Below are 15449 nucleotides of genomic sequence, written 5' to 3' on the forward strand. Positions count from 1 at the left end.
TTGGTCATCATATGTTATTTGTATATTATTTTTCAGGGGTTTTGGCAATATTTATTTTAGATGGTACCATCTGTAGGCTGATGTGAGATCTTTCTGTGGTATTCTTTCTGGTACAGACTTTAGGTTTGGTACAAACAGCATTTCCTCCTTCCATGTGAGACCCTGTCTGCTTCCAGGAATAATGGAAAAGGAAGAGTCTCTCTCAAACACTCCAGTGGTCCTTTGGATATGCTCATTAGAAACTTCTAATAGATCCTGGTAATTAAGAAGTTTTTCAGAACTGTTGCCCAAGTGTGAACTGTGACTGTCGCTACAGGTGACATTGATGATTGCATTTCTTGGGGGAGGTGAGGTCACAGAATCACTAACCCATGTCTCAGGGTCTGGCTTCCTCCCGTCCACACATGCTTTGGCTGCTACTTTACACCCGGCTCACAGTGCTGGCAGCAGGAAGGAGTCTGTGAGTATCTCCTAGTTTAGTCTGAGACTAGAGTCTCGAAGGTTAGGAGGAGATGCAGCAGGAATCTGGGTAGGTGAGCAGGTCTGGGAAAGCAGTCCTGAGGCACAGGCTGAACTTGTGGGGAGAGGCCCACTAAGTCAATGCATGACTGCTGCTAATGTAATTTAACAATATCCTCCTTTAAAGGGGTTCTTGGTGTTTGATCCAAGTGCTTTCAGAGTCTGAATTTTAAGATGCTTCAAGATTGTAACTTCAGAATTAGTCTGCTATTCAGTACCGTGTGCGAGAGTCACAGGGACATTTTCAGGAGCAATATTGTGATTTCTATAAAGGCATGTACGTGTGATAACGAATATGATGGAACGAATTAAATTACCTGATTCACAGCAGAAAAGGTGTGACTGAATGGGAATTGCTGAAATTTATTCTTCTGTAACTTGAGTGTGACGAGCTTAATGGAGACAGTAAATGTGTCTCTACGGAAAATATCTGTGGTCTATTGTTCTGTGAGACAATTTTCTTCCCTGAAATTAGGAAAGGTCCCTTAAGAAAAGTTAGCATCATAATAGAGGGTTGCAAAGAGCAAAAACTTAAGGACTTTATTTTTATATTTTAATTTAATTTTAAAATAAGGAATTAATTTAAAAATACAATCTCATCAGAAAAAAAAGCAATTTTAAGGTTCAAATGTTTCTTGCTGTATTTTCTCTGGTTCAAAATTATTTCAGGGGCACCTGGGTGGCTCATTTGGTTGCGTGTCCGACTCCTGACTTCGGTTCAGGTTGTGGTCTCAGGGTCCTGGGATCCAGCCCCGCGACGGGCCCCCTACTCAGAGGGGAGTCTGCTTGTCTCCCTCTCCCTCTGCTCCTCCCCCTGCTCGTACTCTCTCTCCCTCTCTCTGAAATAAGTAAATAAATCTTTTAAAAAATCATTTCAATATTATTACCAGCTCACTATTCACCTCTCTTGCTTTTCAGTTATTAAATGCTCAAGGTTCCAAGTCTTCAAATTCCATTTTGCATGTTTGTATTGTATTTTAATAGCTTTTCTGAATCAAATATCAGTTTGAGTTTCAGTTTGTTTATTCTAAAATAATAAACATACAGTGATGTGATCTTTATGGGATTAATTTATTTCCTGCCCTGATATACTTTATCACTGTTTATGTTTCATGTCCCATATTTTAGCAGTAGTTTTGTGCAGTAATTTCTGTTATGGGTGCCAGTGTATTTTTGGTTCAGGCAAAAAATGAAATGAGTTTTTCTGCTGCCGTCTTAACATTTGTCTACATTAAATAAATCAAATTGGCTCATATAAAATTACTCAGCATCTATAATTTATTAAGGCCTCTGAATCCTCACTCCTTAAGTATATTGGTTATAAAAGAAATACTTAGACAAAAATGGGAAACTGTCAAACCAAGTTTATATAGTAAAGTAAATTTAAAATATGAGAAGGTGTGTGTGTGTGTGTGCACCCATAACTAGGTACTTGGCATAGTATAGTATAGTAGTAAACACTAATGTCATTGCAACTAGGCTACCCAGGTTCAAATCCTGATTCTACTTTTATTTTTTTATTTTATTTATTTATTTATTTATTTTTTAAAGATTTTATTTATGTATTTGACGCAGAGAGAGCACAAGCAAGGAGAGCGGCAGGCAGAGGGAGAGGGAGAAGCAGACTCCCCGCTGAGCAGGGAGCCCGACGCGGGGCTCGATCCCAGGACCCTGGGATCACGACCCGAGCTAAAGGCAGCGGCCTAACCAACTGAGCCACCCAGACACCCCTCTACTTTTATTTAGATGAGTCACTTTACTGCCCATGGTTAAATTCTCCTCGCCTATAAAATGAGAGTTATATTAGTTCCTTACTCATAGGGTTGTTAATGTTAAATAAGTTAGAATAGGTAGAGCATTAATAACAGTTACCCACACGTTGTAAGGGCTATAAAAAGAAACACACAAAATGGGAAATCTCTTAATAAAAGAGAATATATTTTAGATATTAATTTTCAGGGGGATGGAATAATGGAAAAGGAAGAGTCTCTCTCAAACACTCCAATGGTCCTTTGGATATGATTTTATTTCCTGTGAAAATGCAGCCCAAAACTCATGTTTTCATGTAGAACCCTCTGCCTGTGAATTTGAATATTGAGTTCTGGAGAATGACAGAATGGCCTTGGTGGATTTGAATATAGGAATGATCTTGCTATTCCAGATAGTCGTTGGAATCCTGGGGAATTTCTCACTCTTATATCATCACACGTCCCTTTACTTCAGGGGATGCAAGCCAAGATCCACAAATTTGATTCTCAGGCACCTGACTGTAGCCAACTCCTTGGTCATTCTCTCTAGAGGAGTCCCAGAGACCATGGCCGCTTTAGGGTTGAAACATTTCACCAATTATGAATGCTACATTCCTTTATATGCTCACAGAGTAGCCAGAGGTATGTCCATTTGTTCCACCTGCCTCTTGAGTGTCTTCCAGGTTATCATGATCCACCCTGGCAACTCCAGGTGGGTAGAGCTTAAAGTGAAAGCTCCAAAGTACATTGGCTCCTCCAGTATCCTGTGCTGGGTGCTGCACATGGGGGTAAATATGTTTTTTCCTATTTATGTGACTGGTAAATGGAACAACAAAAATATTACAAAGAAAAGAGATTTGGGATATTGTTCTTCACAGCATCGTGCCAAGATCGCAGACTCAGTGTATGCAGCAGTGACATCTTTCCATGACAGTTTGGGTTTGGGACTCATGACCTTGGCCAGCAGCTCCGTGGTTTTCTTCCTTTCCAGGCACAAGCAGAGGGTCCAACACATCCATAGGAACAGTCTCTCCCCCAGACCCTCCCCTGAGTCCAGAGCCACTCAAAACATCCTTGTTTTGGTGGCTACCTTTGTATCATTTTTGCCCTCTCCTCCATCATTTATGTTTACTTGGCTCTCTTTGATGATTCCAGTTGGTGGCTGGTGAACGCCGCTGTACTCATCACTGCCTGTTTTCCAACCGTTAGTCCCTTTGTTCTGAGCCATGACCCCAGCATATCCGGGCTCTACTGTGTCTGCTGTGGAAGAAATACATAATTCCCTCATCTCATCAGAGAAATATGAATTGTCCTCCTCCTGTTCAATCGTGGATGCACTCAGACCTCAAAGCATGTTAAGAACAATTATGAACCAGTTTCATTGCAGAGAGAGGGGTGAGCAAGACAGACTGACAATGGCCCAATATGAAATAGTAAATAACAACAGCACGGTACATGAACTCTTCTGTAATTAACATGTGTATACTTAGTTGTTTTTTTATTAACAGTTACAGTGCAGAAGTTAAGATTCCATAGAACAGTCCTGAAATAATGTGAGGATACTGGAAATATCTTTGAATGTGTAACTTTCAAATTGAGATATATTAAAATTTCCCAAGATGTACCTGAGCTTGGAACTGTAAAGACAGTCAGATAAGAGGGAATAGCATGTGGGTAGTCTTTCCAGAAACTAGGGATGGGAGCGGTGGTCCTGATTTGTGATGCAAATGGCCTGGGGTGAAGCTGGAGGGAAAAATCAGGTTTTACTTATTGCTGGCTTTGGAGGCTGTGTTGCAAATATTGTGCTTTATATCCTAAGAGAAACTGGGGACATTTGAAATACGATAACGCTAATGGAGAAAGATGAGCATATTAAAATATTTTCAGGTCAACATTTGAAGAGTAAACTGCAGGGGACAAAGAGGAACATAGGAAGATGTGTCAGTTGAATTTTACAAAGGGTGCAGGTGGAAGGGACGCCTGGGTGGTTCAGTCGGTTAAGCGTCTGCCTTCAGCTCAGGTCATGATCCCAGGGTCCTGGGATCGAGTCCCGCATCGGGCTCCCTGCCCCGTGGGGAGCCTGCTTCTCCCTCTGCCTCTGCCTCTCTCTCTCTCTCTCTCTCTCTCATGAATAAATAAATAAAATCTTTAAAAAAACAAACAAACAAAAAACAAAGGGTGCAGGTGGTAGGCAGCCAGTAAACAGATTGGGTGTATAGGAAAAGATTGAATGGACTTTGGGGATGTTTAGAAGGTAGATTGTTCTGTGTTAAATCTTGGTGGCAGTTGGCTATGTTGGTGAAAAAGACATTTCAAGATGGACTTCTGCTTTTCCAACTTGAGGTTACAAGAGGTTACAGAGGAGCATTTCACCAAGCTTGGGGCAGTAGATAAGTAGCAATCTGAAGCTGGAAGATGTGAATATATTTTGTTTAACGAGGAGTATTATCCCTTTTGAAATACCCACCGGAGCAAAATGGACACCTTTGACAGGAAAAATAAAAGGGTATTAACTCAAACATAGAAATACTTTAGGGCGGGGTGCCTGGGTGGCTCAGTCGTTAAATCTCTGCCTTCGGCTTGGGTCATGATCCCAGGGTTCTGGGATCGAGCCCCCGAGTCGGGCTCCCTGCTCAGCGGGAAACCTACTTCTTCCTCTACCACTCCCCCTGCTTGTGTTCCCTCTCTCACTGTCTCTCTCTGTCAAATAAATAAAAAAAATTTTTTAAAAAAAAGAAAGAAATACTTTAGGGGCGCCTGGCTGGCTCAGGGGGTAGAGCATGTGACTCTTAATCCTGGGATCGTGAGTTCAAGCCCCACATTGGGTGTAGAGATTACTTAAGAATAAAATCTTTTTAAAAAGAAATACCTTAATATAATTCTGTTATTAAATCATAAACATTTGCAGTTTTTTAAAGTAAACATTTTATTTTGGAATAACTTTAGATTTGCAGAAAGTTTGTAAAGATAACACTGAGTTCCAAAATATCTCTCACCCAGTACCCCAAATGTTACCATCTTAACTTTACCATGGTTCATTTGTCAAAACTAAGGAACCAACATTGGTATGTTACTATTGCCTAAACTCCAGACTTTATTTACATTCCAGTTGTTTTAACACTGTCATTTTTCTCTGTCAGGATCCAATCCAGGACATCACATTATATGTCATCAGTCTCTTCTGCTCTGTGACATTTTCTCAGACTTCCCTTCTTTATCATGACAGGTTTGAGGAGTACTGGTCCCATACATTTTAGAATGCCTCTAAAGTTGAATTTGTCTGAAGTGTTTCTCATGGATAGACTGGGTTTATGGGTTTTTGAGAAGAATATCCCATCTCATCACAGCATCTGGCCTGAGAGGTTCATGCAATTAACATGAGTTATCTTGGATGATGTTAATCTTGATCAGTTAGCAAAGGTAGTGTTTACCAGGCTTCTCCACTGTGAAATTACTCTGCATGCCTTTCCATATTCTATTCTTTGGGAGACTCTAAGCACAGCCCACAGTCAAGTGTGGAGTCGGGGGAGGGAGGGAGGGTGCTTGAGGGTGGGGATGGGGTATTGAGTTAAGCACCTCCTCCTGGAGGGCAAAGTAGCCCCATATATTATTTGCCATTCTTCTGTGTGGAAGCTGTGTCACTTCTCCCTTGTTTATTTGTTTCTTCAACTCATTTATACGTATTTTATACTTTGTGCTATAATTCAATGCTATGTAATTTATTTTGTTGCTTAAATTTTTCCAGCTTTGATCACTGGGAGCCATGGTATAATAAAATATGTATACACATGTACATCTGGTCTTTGTCTCAGGTTCCTGGCTCAGAGCTCCAAAAACCTTTGAGATTTTCTGAGTGGTAGGAGTGTCTGTATTATATTAAGGGGGCAACTGTGGGCAGGGGTTCCCCACATAGCTTCAGAACAGGGGACTGAACACCTTTGAAAGACCAACTGCATGATTGGATTGGAACACTCAGCTGCCCAACCTCTGGGGAGGGGAAGGAGGCTGACTGGAGACTGAGTTCAGTCATACGGCCAGTGATTTAACCAACCATGCTTAGGTAATGAGACCTTAATTTAAAAATCTGGAGAAGCTCCAGGGAGCTTCTTGGTGGGGAACAGAAGCTACTATGTGGGCAGCCCTCCCAGATCTTGCTCTATGGATGCCTTCATTTGGCTTTTTATTGCTGTCCTTTATAATAAGATGATGTCAAACGACAAAACTAAAACAATTTAGTAACGAGTTTGCTGTCTTTTATTCAAGGGAAGACAACCCTTGATCTGGGGGAGGACAGAGCCTCACAAGGGTGGGGCGCTCTTCCTGAGGGATTTGGGGCGAGAGCGAGTTTTAGAAGAGGCGATGCAGAAACCTGGCATGACTGACTAGAAAGTCAGGGATGTCCTTATAAAGCCAGCAGGCACTGTTTTCCACGGTAAGGTCAGCTAGCTGAAGCTGAGTTGGAGGATTGTCATTGGTGTATGTTAGGTTTCCTTGCAGGGTGTTTCACGTAAGTAAGAGCAGTCTAACTTAGGTTTAGATTTGTGATGCGGGTCGGGCTACTGGGGTGGCCTCTGTTTTAGGGGTCCTGATAGACAAATTAACTTTATCGAGGATCATCATACATACAGTACTTTCCTGAGTTCTGTGAGTCTTCCCAGCAAATATCCAGCCAGAGGGGATTGTGGGAAGCCTTAAATTTGTAGCTGGCTGGCAGATGCCTGGGTTTGGGAATGCCTGCCTTGTAGGTGGTGATTTGTGACTGGGGGCAGTCTCGGGAAGGACCTTGCCCTTAACTTGTGCGGTCTGTACTAAGCAAAGAATGTCAGAATTACATGGAATTGCAGGACACCCAGCTGGTATCAGAGAATTGTTGACAGGGTGCAGTGCGGGAGTCCTTTCAGGTTTTGCTACTATGTCCCTTTGCTATGTCCCCAGGTTTTTTTTTTCAAGATTTTATTTATTTGAGAGAGAGTAAGAGTGTGCCCGTGAGCGCACAAGCGGTGGAGGGGCAGAGGGAGAAGCAGGCTCCCCGCTAGCAGGGAGCCCAATGCGGGGCTCCATCCCATGAACCTGAGATCATGACCTGAGCAGAAGGCAGACCCTTAATGGCTTAACCAACTGACCACCCAGGCAGCCCCCAGTTTTTTGTTTTTTGAGCACTTCCTTACTCTTACATTTTGTCACTGCAAGATGCTCCAGGCTCATCTTGTATTTTCCCTGCTCCTGCCATAGATTCAGCCATATCTCCAAGGAGGCTTTGATTAGAGAACAGTGTTAGATAAAAGATGTGGGTGCTGGGTGTGCTCCTTTCTCCTGGCATTTCATTGCTGTTAGGCCCTCTGAGTAGACCTACGAGATCTCTTTACACATACATCTGTAGTTCTCTTTATCTACCTGTCTACTCGTGTCCCCACAGCTAAGTGTGTGTTCATATGTCCCTGACTCTGATGCAGGACTTCAGGGTTCATTTAGCCTTCCCCCTTGCTTTTCTGTACCTATCTGCATTTATCGAGTGTTATGGCACGACATGCCTATGAAGTTTTGCATCCTCCACACTCCCATGCTCTCTGCACACCACCTCTAAGCCCCTCCCTCTGTCCTCATTTGTACCCTGCTCTACAACATGCCTGCACGTGCCAGCTCTGCCCGGGCAATGCTCACAGCACTCTAAAATATTCCACGTGGTAAGTATCATCTTTGTGGGTTGTTGCAGGGATGGAAGGAGTGAAAAAGGTGGAAAGTGCTCCTCTCCCCCATCATCAGGCATCCAAGGTCAGGAGATTCCTGTATTCTCCCACATCTGAGCACATTGAGATACACATGTGCACGCTGACTACGAATGCGATCCCGTACGTGGGACTGGGGACGTGAGCGCAGGGGTGAGGGTGTGTAAATGTGAGTGTATGCTTGTATTTGATGAATGTGTGCATGAGTGTGGGTTTGCTGTGGAGTGTTTGTGAGTGTGTATACCTGTGTGAGGGTATACGGCTGTGCATTTGAGTGTGTTGTACGTATGCGTGGGTGTTTGCACCTGCGTGTAATGTTTGTGTATTTGTGTGTCTGGGAACTAAGGGTTGTCCACCACTATGGCTCTGATCTCCGACTTGGGTATCGGGAGTATTTGATAGTGGGCATGGACCAAATTGTGTGTTTGTGTGTAGGGAAAACAAATGATTACTTTGAACTCAGGTTTCTTAATTAATTATAAAAGCAATCAGAGCTGATTACTGAAAACTCGGCAAAAATATAGCTGTGGAAGGATGTGGTAACCACCCAATGCTATTTAAATGAGTATTGGCTCATATGAGAGTTAAAGGAATGATAGAATCTGCCCATTTAACCATCTGATCCTGGGGCGCCTGAGTGGCTTTAGTCGGTTAAGAGTCTGCCTTCGGCTCAGGTCATGATCCCAGGGTGTCCTGGGATCTAGTCACGTGTCGGCTCCCTGCTCTGTGGGGAGCCTGCTTCTCCCTCTGCCTCTCTCTCTCATAAATAAATACATAAAATCTTAAAAAAAAAAAAACCATCTGATCCTGGTGCTTTCATTTGTGAGGGTCTCATAAACTTCTCCCTTTGGGTAGTTATTACTCTGTTCAGACTTTCTGTTACCACTAGGGAGATCAATATTGGCAAAGCATATTTTCCTAACAAATTTTGGTATCATCTACACTTTCAAATATATTGGCAAATACGTCCAATGAGTCCCAATGTAAATTATCATCTGCATATTCTTTTTTTTTAAAGATTTTATTTATTCATTTATCTGAGAGAGAGAAAGAGAGCACATGAGAGGAGGGGGGAGGGTCAGAGGGAGAAGTGGACTCCCCGCTGAGCAGGGAGCCCGATGCAGGACTCGATCCTGGGACTCCAGGATCATGACCTGAGCCGAAGGCAGTCGCTTAACCAACTGAGCCACCCAGGCGCCCCTCATCTGCATATTCTTCTCTTTGTGATTATAACTCTGCAAATCCTTTTCGGGCACTTTATCTGATTTCATGTCTATGCTTATAACTTAAATGATACGGCATCTCAGTGGTCTGAGTATTAGAAAGAACTCTATTTTGGGTAGAATTTCTCAGCAGAGCAGAGAATCCAGGGAAATTCAGGTGTTTCACTAACAGTCCCTCAACTATCAGACCTCAGCATTTCCTGCCCTCCCCCTGAACACTTGTCTACCTCCAGGGCTTGTGGAAAAGAGAAAGCCTCTCCCAAACATTTGAGAGATGCTAACTGGGAATTTGTAATTCTTTTTTGGCAAGTAGCAATTGGGGGGGGAGAAAAAGTTTTCCAATGATATTCTCAGTTCCCCAAGCCTGACCTCTCACTGCAGTTCTGAGGGGAGGGGAGGTCACAGAACCACACACCCATATCTTAGGATCTGGCTGCCTCTCTCCCACGTGTCCTGGCTGCCATGACCTTCACGGAGCCCACTGTCCTGGCAGCAGGAGGGAGTCTGTGTATTTTCTATTTCAATTTAATAGGCAGAGTCTGTATTGAAAAGAGGTTTTTTTGTTTGTTTTTTTGGGGGGTTTTTTGGCCATGCGGTTGTATTTTTCGTTGTTATAGATTGTGAAGAGTAAATCAATTTCTTACCTTTGTGATGGTAATATCAAGTTCCCAAACCCCAAGTAGGAATGATGCCATCCCCAATATTTTCTTGCTTATTAACTTTCTCAAATACTTTGGTCTATTTTTGAATTTTTATCTCTACTGACCTGTCTCGTTCAAGAAACATGTTTCAGAGAGCTAGCTAGCCTTATTTTTTCCTCTTTTTTCTTTATTCTTCAGAACACTTAACATGAAATCTATCCTCTTAATGGATTTTTAAGTGTACAATACATTGATGACTATATGTGCAATATTATACAGATCTCTGGAGCTTATTCATCTTGCTTAACTAAAACTTTATCATTTTTTTTCTTTTTCAGAGTTTTCTTGCCTATCCTTATTTGTATTTTCATCTGTAGGATTTTTTTGCAATAAGCTGCCTAGCTCCAATGAGTAACTGATAGACCAAATTAAATTTGTGTAATTAGTTTAGGTATTGATGTTTGATAATATGGAATTTTCACTGATGTGATTTTATATTTGTTGATGTCTTTCATATATTTCAGAAATTTTAGTTAGTTTCTCATATACATTTGATACATTTTCATTGATTTATTCTGATATTTTATCTTATTTTGTTGTATTACTATTTTAAAATTTTATTTTTTGATCCTTTTGTAATTGCATCCTCAATCCCCAAATATAACTTGCAAATTGTAATTTTTGTACATATGCATGCATTTGTTTTATATAATTTGAAGCCATGTCAGGGGTTCAAATTGATTTGTAATATATTATCATTGAATTGCCCCATTCATTAGGATGATTAACTGCTATCCCCTACCTACAATAAGAGCTTCTAGGTGGAGGAAAGTCAAGGTGGAAATGTAGTAGAGGTGAAAAGGAAGCAGCCTCCTAACCCACACCTGCCATAAAACAAACTCCATCTCGATAAGTAGAATACATGAGAGGTATTAATTTTTATTTCATCACATGTAATATGGAAATTATGAACCAAATATAAGACAATACCCAAAAATGTTTATTTTTCTTAACCAACTGAGCCACCCAGGCGCCCTCAAAAATGTTTATTTTTCTTACAGAAAATTATATACATTTATATGATGAAAGACTCTGTGATCCCAGTATAAAATACAAATAGGAAACTATATAAAAGAAAATATATAAAATATGACTACGTTAGTTTTAATATCCTCTCATAAATAGGATAACTTGATATCTATAAAATAGAAGAAAATTTAAAATTAGGCATATAATATGAGACAGCTGTAAGAATAAATACATACGGTCAATAACATGAATACATCTTGACTCAGGTTTTATGATTTCATCAAACTGAACAATACAGCCATCTCTCCCCACAGAATGTTACCCCAGGCCTGTGGCCTCAGTCCTGCAGGTGGGAGGCCGAAGACTTAGAGCCGTTTCAGGATCAAAGGGGAGGATATAAGTGTGCTTACTTCGCTACACGTTAAAATACGCAAAGATGTATGAATTACACCCTGATACGTGTTCTCATTATAAAATAACGCAGGGCTGTCCCAAGATACTCAAAATACACGAAAATGTCTATCTCCCCATTCTGAGTCCATGTTGGGAGTACCTTTCCTTGGACCACCCCCGGGTCCTCTAGCACTGATTGACACACTGTGTCTAGAACACGCCCTGCTCGTTTGGGGGGAGACTCTGAGCCGTAGCAGGGTTCTGTTCTCACCCCCGGAGCTGCGCGCCCTGCTCTGCGGACGCGCGCGGGCCTAACCCAGCTCGGGCCCCGGGGAGCCCCGGGCTTCTCCCCCACCCCGAGCGGGAGCCCCGGGGCCCGGCGGCGGGCCTGGGACGAGCCAGCTCTCGGCCGGGAAGACGCAGGCCGCCTGGTTGGCCAGGGCGTAGACGGTCTGCAAGGCCGCGTCCAGAGGTCCCCAGAGCTCCCCGAGCCCCGAGCGCTGCTCCCAGGTCAGCGGGGAGTGCTCCTGCTGCTCGCACGCCTGAGCCACGTCCTGATAGATGGCCTCAGACAGGGCGCGCAGGGTGGTCACCAGCCTCTTCCGAAGTGGAGGCGCCCGGTGTCCCGGGGACCTGTGTCTGCTGCGCCTGCCGCGCCGCGCCCGGCGTCTCCTGGGGCGGGCGTCCGCGGTCTCCTCGCCCTCGCTGCCGTGGTCCTCGTCCGGCGCCCTCCGTTTCTTCTCCCCCGGGGTCACACTGCGCTCAGCTGCTAGAGAGGCCCCTGCCGAGGAAGCACGTGGGTGAACCCCCGGCCAGATGGATTCCCAGGACCCCCCACTCCCTCGGGTGAACTCCACCTGTCTCCTACTCCGTCCCGCCCCATCCTTTGATGGGATGAGGCGCCGCCGGGCCCATCCAGGGTCCCCAAATGCTCCCTGGATTCCAGAGTCTCCTAACTCGCTTCAGCAGCTCAACATACCCCCTCCGTGCCCACGCCCTGCATGTTTCACCTGCTTTTCTGTCGGCACACCTCCAGGCCCAGAGCAAGAGCCTGGAGGGGATTTCCCTCTTCCTGGAGCCCTCCGAACTGGAGCAGCCCTCCGATTCTGTGGATAAAGAGAGTCTTGTGACTGCCTCCAACAGGACGCCCTCAACACCCCAGTCCATCCTGGACACACAAAGACCAAAGCTGGCAACCAAAACTAGGTTCCCAGCTGTTCCTAGAGCTCCCAGTTCTCTGACCGGGGAGACTGAGTTACCCTATGTCCTGTCCCTCCTCCCCAGGAATATAAACTCTTACCTGATCCAGAGACGCCGCTGTCTCTTTTGAGCTCAGTTTCCTTGGAATTCTCATCGGTCTTGGGCACTGACCCTGGAGGAAAAGGGAGTTTCGGTGACTGGCCTCCCTCGAAGCCCACAGAACTCCCTAGTCCATCCCTGATCGACTTTGTGGACAGTTCTCTTAACTGAGGTTGTCAGCCAGTGTCAGAGGTGGACCAGAGCAATGTGGCTCCAGGGGATCGTTGCCATATTTCTCAAAGCCCCTCTGAGGACTGGGTGACATTTCCTATCACCTATCTAAAAAAAACCCCGACCCCTATCCCTCCTTCCAGCCTCCATACACAAACTGCCCAGATACCTACCTTGCCGCTGGGTGCAGCTCTCTCTTAACACGGAAGAGAACGTCTCCTCTTTTCCTTCGAGTGGTTTCTCTGCCACATCTGAGCCCCTTTCTTTAAAGGAATTCTGTTGGCAGGGCGGCTGGTCAGTGGGGTGTCGCATGGAGGGGCTGCGCGGGTCTGAGCCTTCAGTTCCCAGGTCCATCTTGAAGCCCACAGGGACGATCCTCTCTCTGCGACGCTCAGACTCCGAAGTGTGGACTGGCCTCTAGGACCTGCCTTTTATAGGCCCCTCGCAGGGCGTGGTTCACTCCTATTGGCTGGAAAAATTCCATCTTCCTGCCGCTAATCAGAACCTGGGCTGGTCTGAGGGAAGTGATGTTGGTGGCTGTGTTTCCAGTGCGGAACCCCACACTTAGCTAAGGGGAGACTTTCGCAGGGTCCTGTCATGGTGTCAAAAAGCGGGACAGCAAAGCCAGGGGGCAGAGGGACTGGAAGACAGGGGACTCCTCCCTATCTTATTTCTGGCCCAGCTCCCACCCAGAACTATTTGAGACCCTGCGAGATTTCTGTTGCTTCTTCCACCGTGAAATGAGAAGTGAGTGCTGCCCAAGGAAGGGTACAAGGATTACGTAGGCTCATCAGAAGGGTTTCTTCCGTATCAATGAAAAACATGTTTTCAGTATTCTTCTCACTGATAATTTCATTATGAGTGACAGGAAAATCAGACCTTAAAAAAAAATGTCTACCAGACCCATTACCCAAGTGGAGTATTTCTCTCCCGTCTTCCCATTCTTGGCAAAAGAGAGCAGGAACTCGGCCCTGGATCTTTAAGGACTGGATGTCTCTGTAGGTAAATTTACAAGTCAATCTTATCCATGAGTACATCTGACATACATCTTTATATAAAAATGAAGGCAGCACGAACTAAAAATAATTAATGGTGAAGATAGTTTCCCAATATTGATTTATTTTCTTTAAAGCTTTTAATATGAAATTTTCAAGCATTCACACAATTAAAGAAAATAAATTCAATCTCTATTTACCCTTAAGATCACTTCAAGATATGTCAGCGTTTTGCCAGTCTTGTATCATCCACTCCAAACTTTTCCTTTGGGATGGGGGTTGGGTGGGAAATGGAGCTGGAATACTTTGATGGAATCCTAGAATTCTGTATTTCTCTAATAAACAAGTTATGAGCCATAAGATTCATCTCTAATAAATAATTATTCAAGTATATAAAAGATAATAAAAAGGGCACCTGGGTTGCTCAGTTGGTTAAGCATCTGCCTTCGGCTCAGGTCATGATCCCAGGGTCCTGGGATCGAATCCTGCATCTGGCTCCTTGCTCAGCAGGGAGTCTGATTCTCCCTCTGCCCCACCCCCTGCTCGTGCTCTCTCTCCTTCTCTCTCAAGTAAATAAATAAAATCTTTTTTAAAAAGGTAATAAAAAAGACTCCCAGGCTATCACAACACAAAATTATTTTTTTAATTTATTTTTTATTTTAAAGATTTTATTTTTAAACTCTCTCTGCACCCAATGTGGGGCTCAAACTTACAACCCTGAGATCAAGAGTCACATGCTCTACTGACTGAGCCAGCCAGGTGCTCCTATTTTTAAATTGCTTAATATCATTTAATACCCAGTTCATAATCCATTCTCTCAAATTACTCCAACACACTTTAAAAAAAATTTTTTTTTCTTAAAGACTTTATTTATCTACTTTTTTTTTTTTAAAGATTTTATTTATTTATTTGTCAGAGAGAGAGAGCGCAAGCAGAGAGGCAGGCAGAGGGAGAAGCAGGCTCCCCGCTGAGCAAGGAGCCCGATGCGGGACTCAATCCCAGGACTCTGGGATCATGACCTGAGCTGAAGGCAGACGCTTAACGACTGAGCCACCCAGGCGTCCCCTTTATTTATCTACTTGACACAGAGAGAGAGATAGCGAGAGCAGGAACACAAGTGGGGGGGTGGGAGAGGGAGAAGCAGGCTTCCCGTAGAGCAGGGAGCCCGATGCGGGGCTCGATCCCAGGACCCTGGGATCATGACCTGAGCCGAAGGCAGACGCTTAACGACTGAGCCACCCAGGCGCCCCACCACACTTTTTTTTCAAACACATTCTCTAAATTATTTTTTTGAACCAGGATCTAAACAAAGTTCCTACATTACTGTCACTTATTATATCACTAAAACTGGTACCTTCTGTCTGAAAATATAATTTAAGACCAGTTACAAAATGGAAGCACATACTTGCAATTCCCATCACTCAGAAATATATCCAGAATATGTAAAAACTAATATCTACCCATTAAAACTAAAGGAAAACAATCCACAATAAATTGGAAAAGAAATTCAAAAAGACAATTCACCTGGAATGGATATTATATTATGTTACATACAGCATTGCTGATAATAAAACAAATGGAAATAAAACCACCACTATTTCACATACATACAAGCAGTGAAAATTCAGACATTACTGGGTGTAGCAATGATGTGGGGAATCCAAGACTCTCCTCCAGGGTTAGTGTGGGTGTGATTGGCTTAACC

At 43.7% G+C, this 15449-nt stretch overlaps 2 protein-coding genes and 1 long non-coding RNA gene across 3 annotated transcripts in view; 1 reads left to right on the forward strand and 2 right to left on the reverse strand.

Annotated features, from left to right (window-relative positions):
* Nucleotides 1-15449, reverse strand: part of LOC145717681 (uncharacterized) — a 281227-nt gene that overhangs the window by 93585 nt on the left and 172193 nt on the right. The window lies entirely within an intron of this gene.
* LOC102748500 (vomeronasal type-1 receptor 2) lies at nt 2424-4137 on the forward strand. Its single transcript, XM_081807693.1, is given in 2 exon segments — nt 2424-3359; nt 3362-4137. Coding segments are annotated over 2 exon segments (909 nt in total). The 5' UTR covers nt 2424-2635; the 3' UTR covers nt 3547-4137.
* Nucleotides 11591-13103, reverse strand: LOC145717668 (protein FRG2-like-1). Its single transcript, XM_081807593.1, has 3 exons — nt 12923-13103; nt 12580-12651; nt 11591-12060 (listed from the first exon to the last, which is right to left on the reverse strand). The coding sequence occupies exons 1-3, from the start codon at nt 13101-13103 to the stop codon at nt 11591-11593; spliced, it is 723 nt and encodes a 240-aa protein (XP_081663719.1).

Source organism: Leptonychotes weddellii, chromosome 16, assembly GCF_054177405.1.
Source record: "Leptonychotes weddellii isolate Sample4059 chromosome 16, ASM5417740v2, whole genome shotgun sequence".
NCBI classification, from domain to species: Eukaryota; Metazoa; Chordata; class Mammalia; order Carnivora; family Phocidae; genus Leptonychotes; species Leptonychotes weddellii.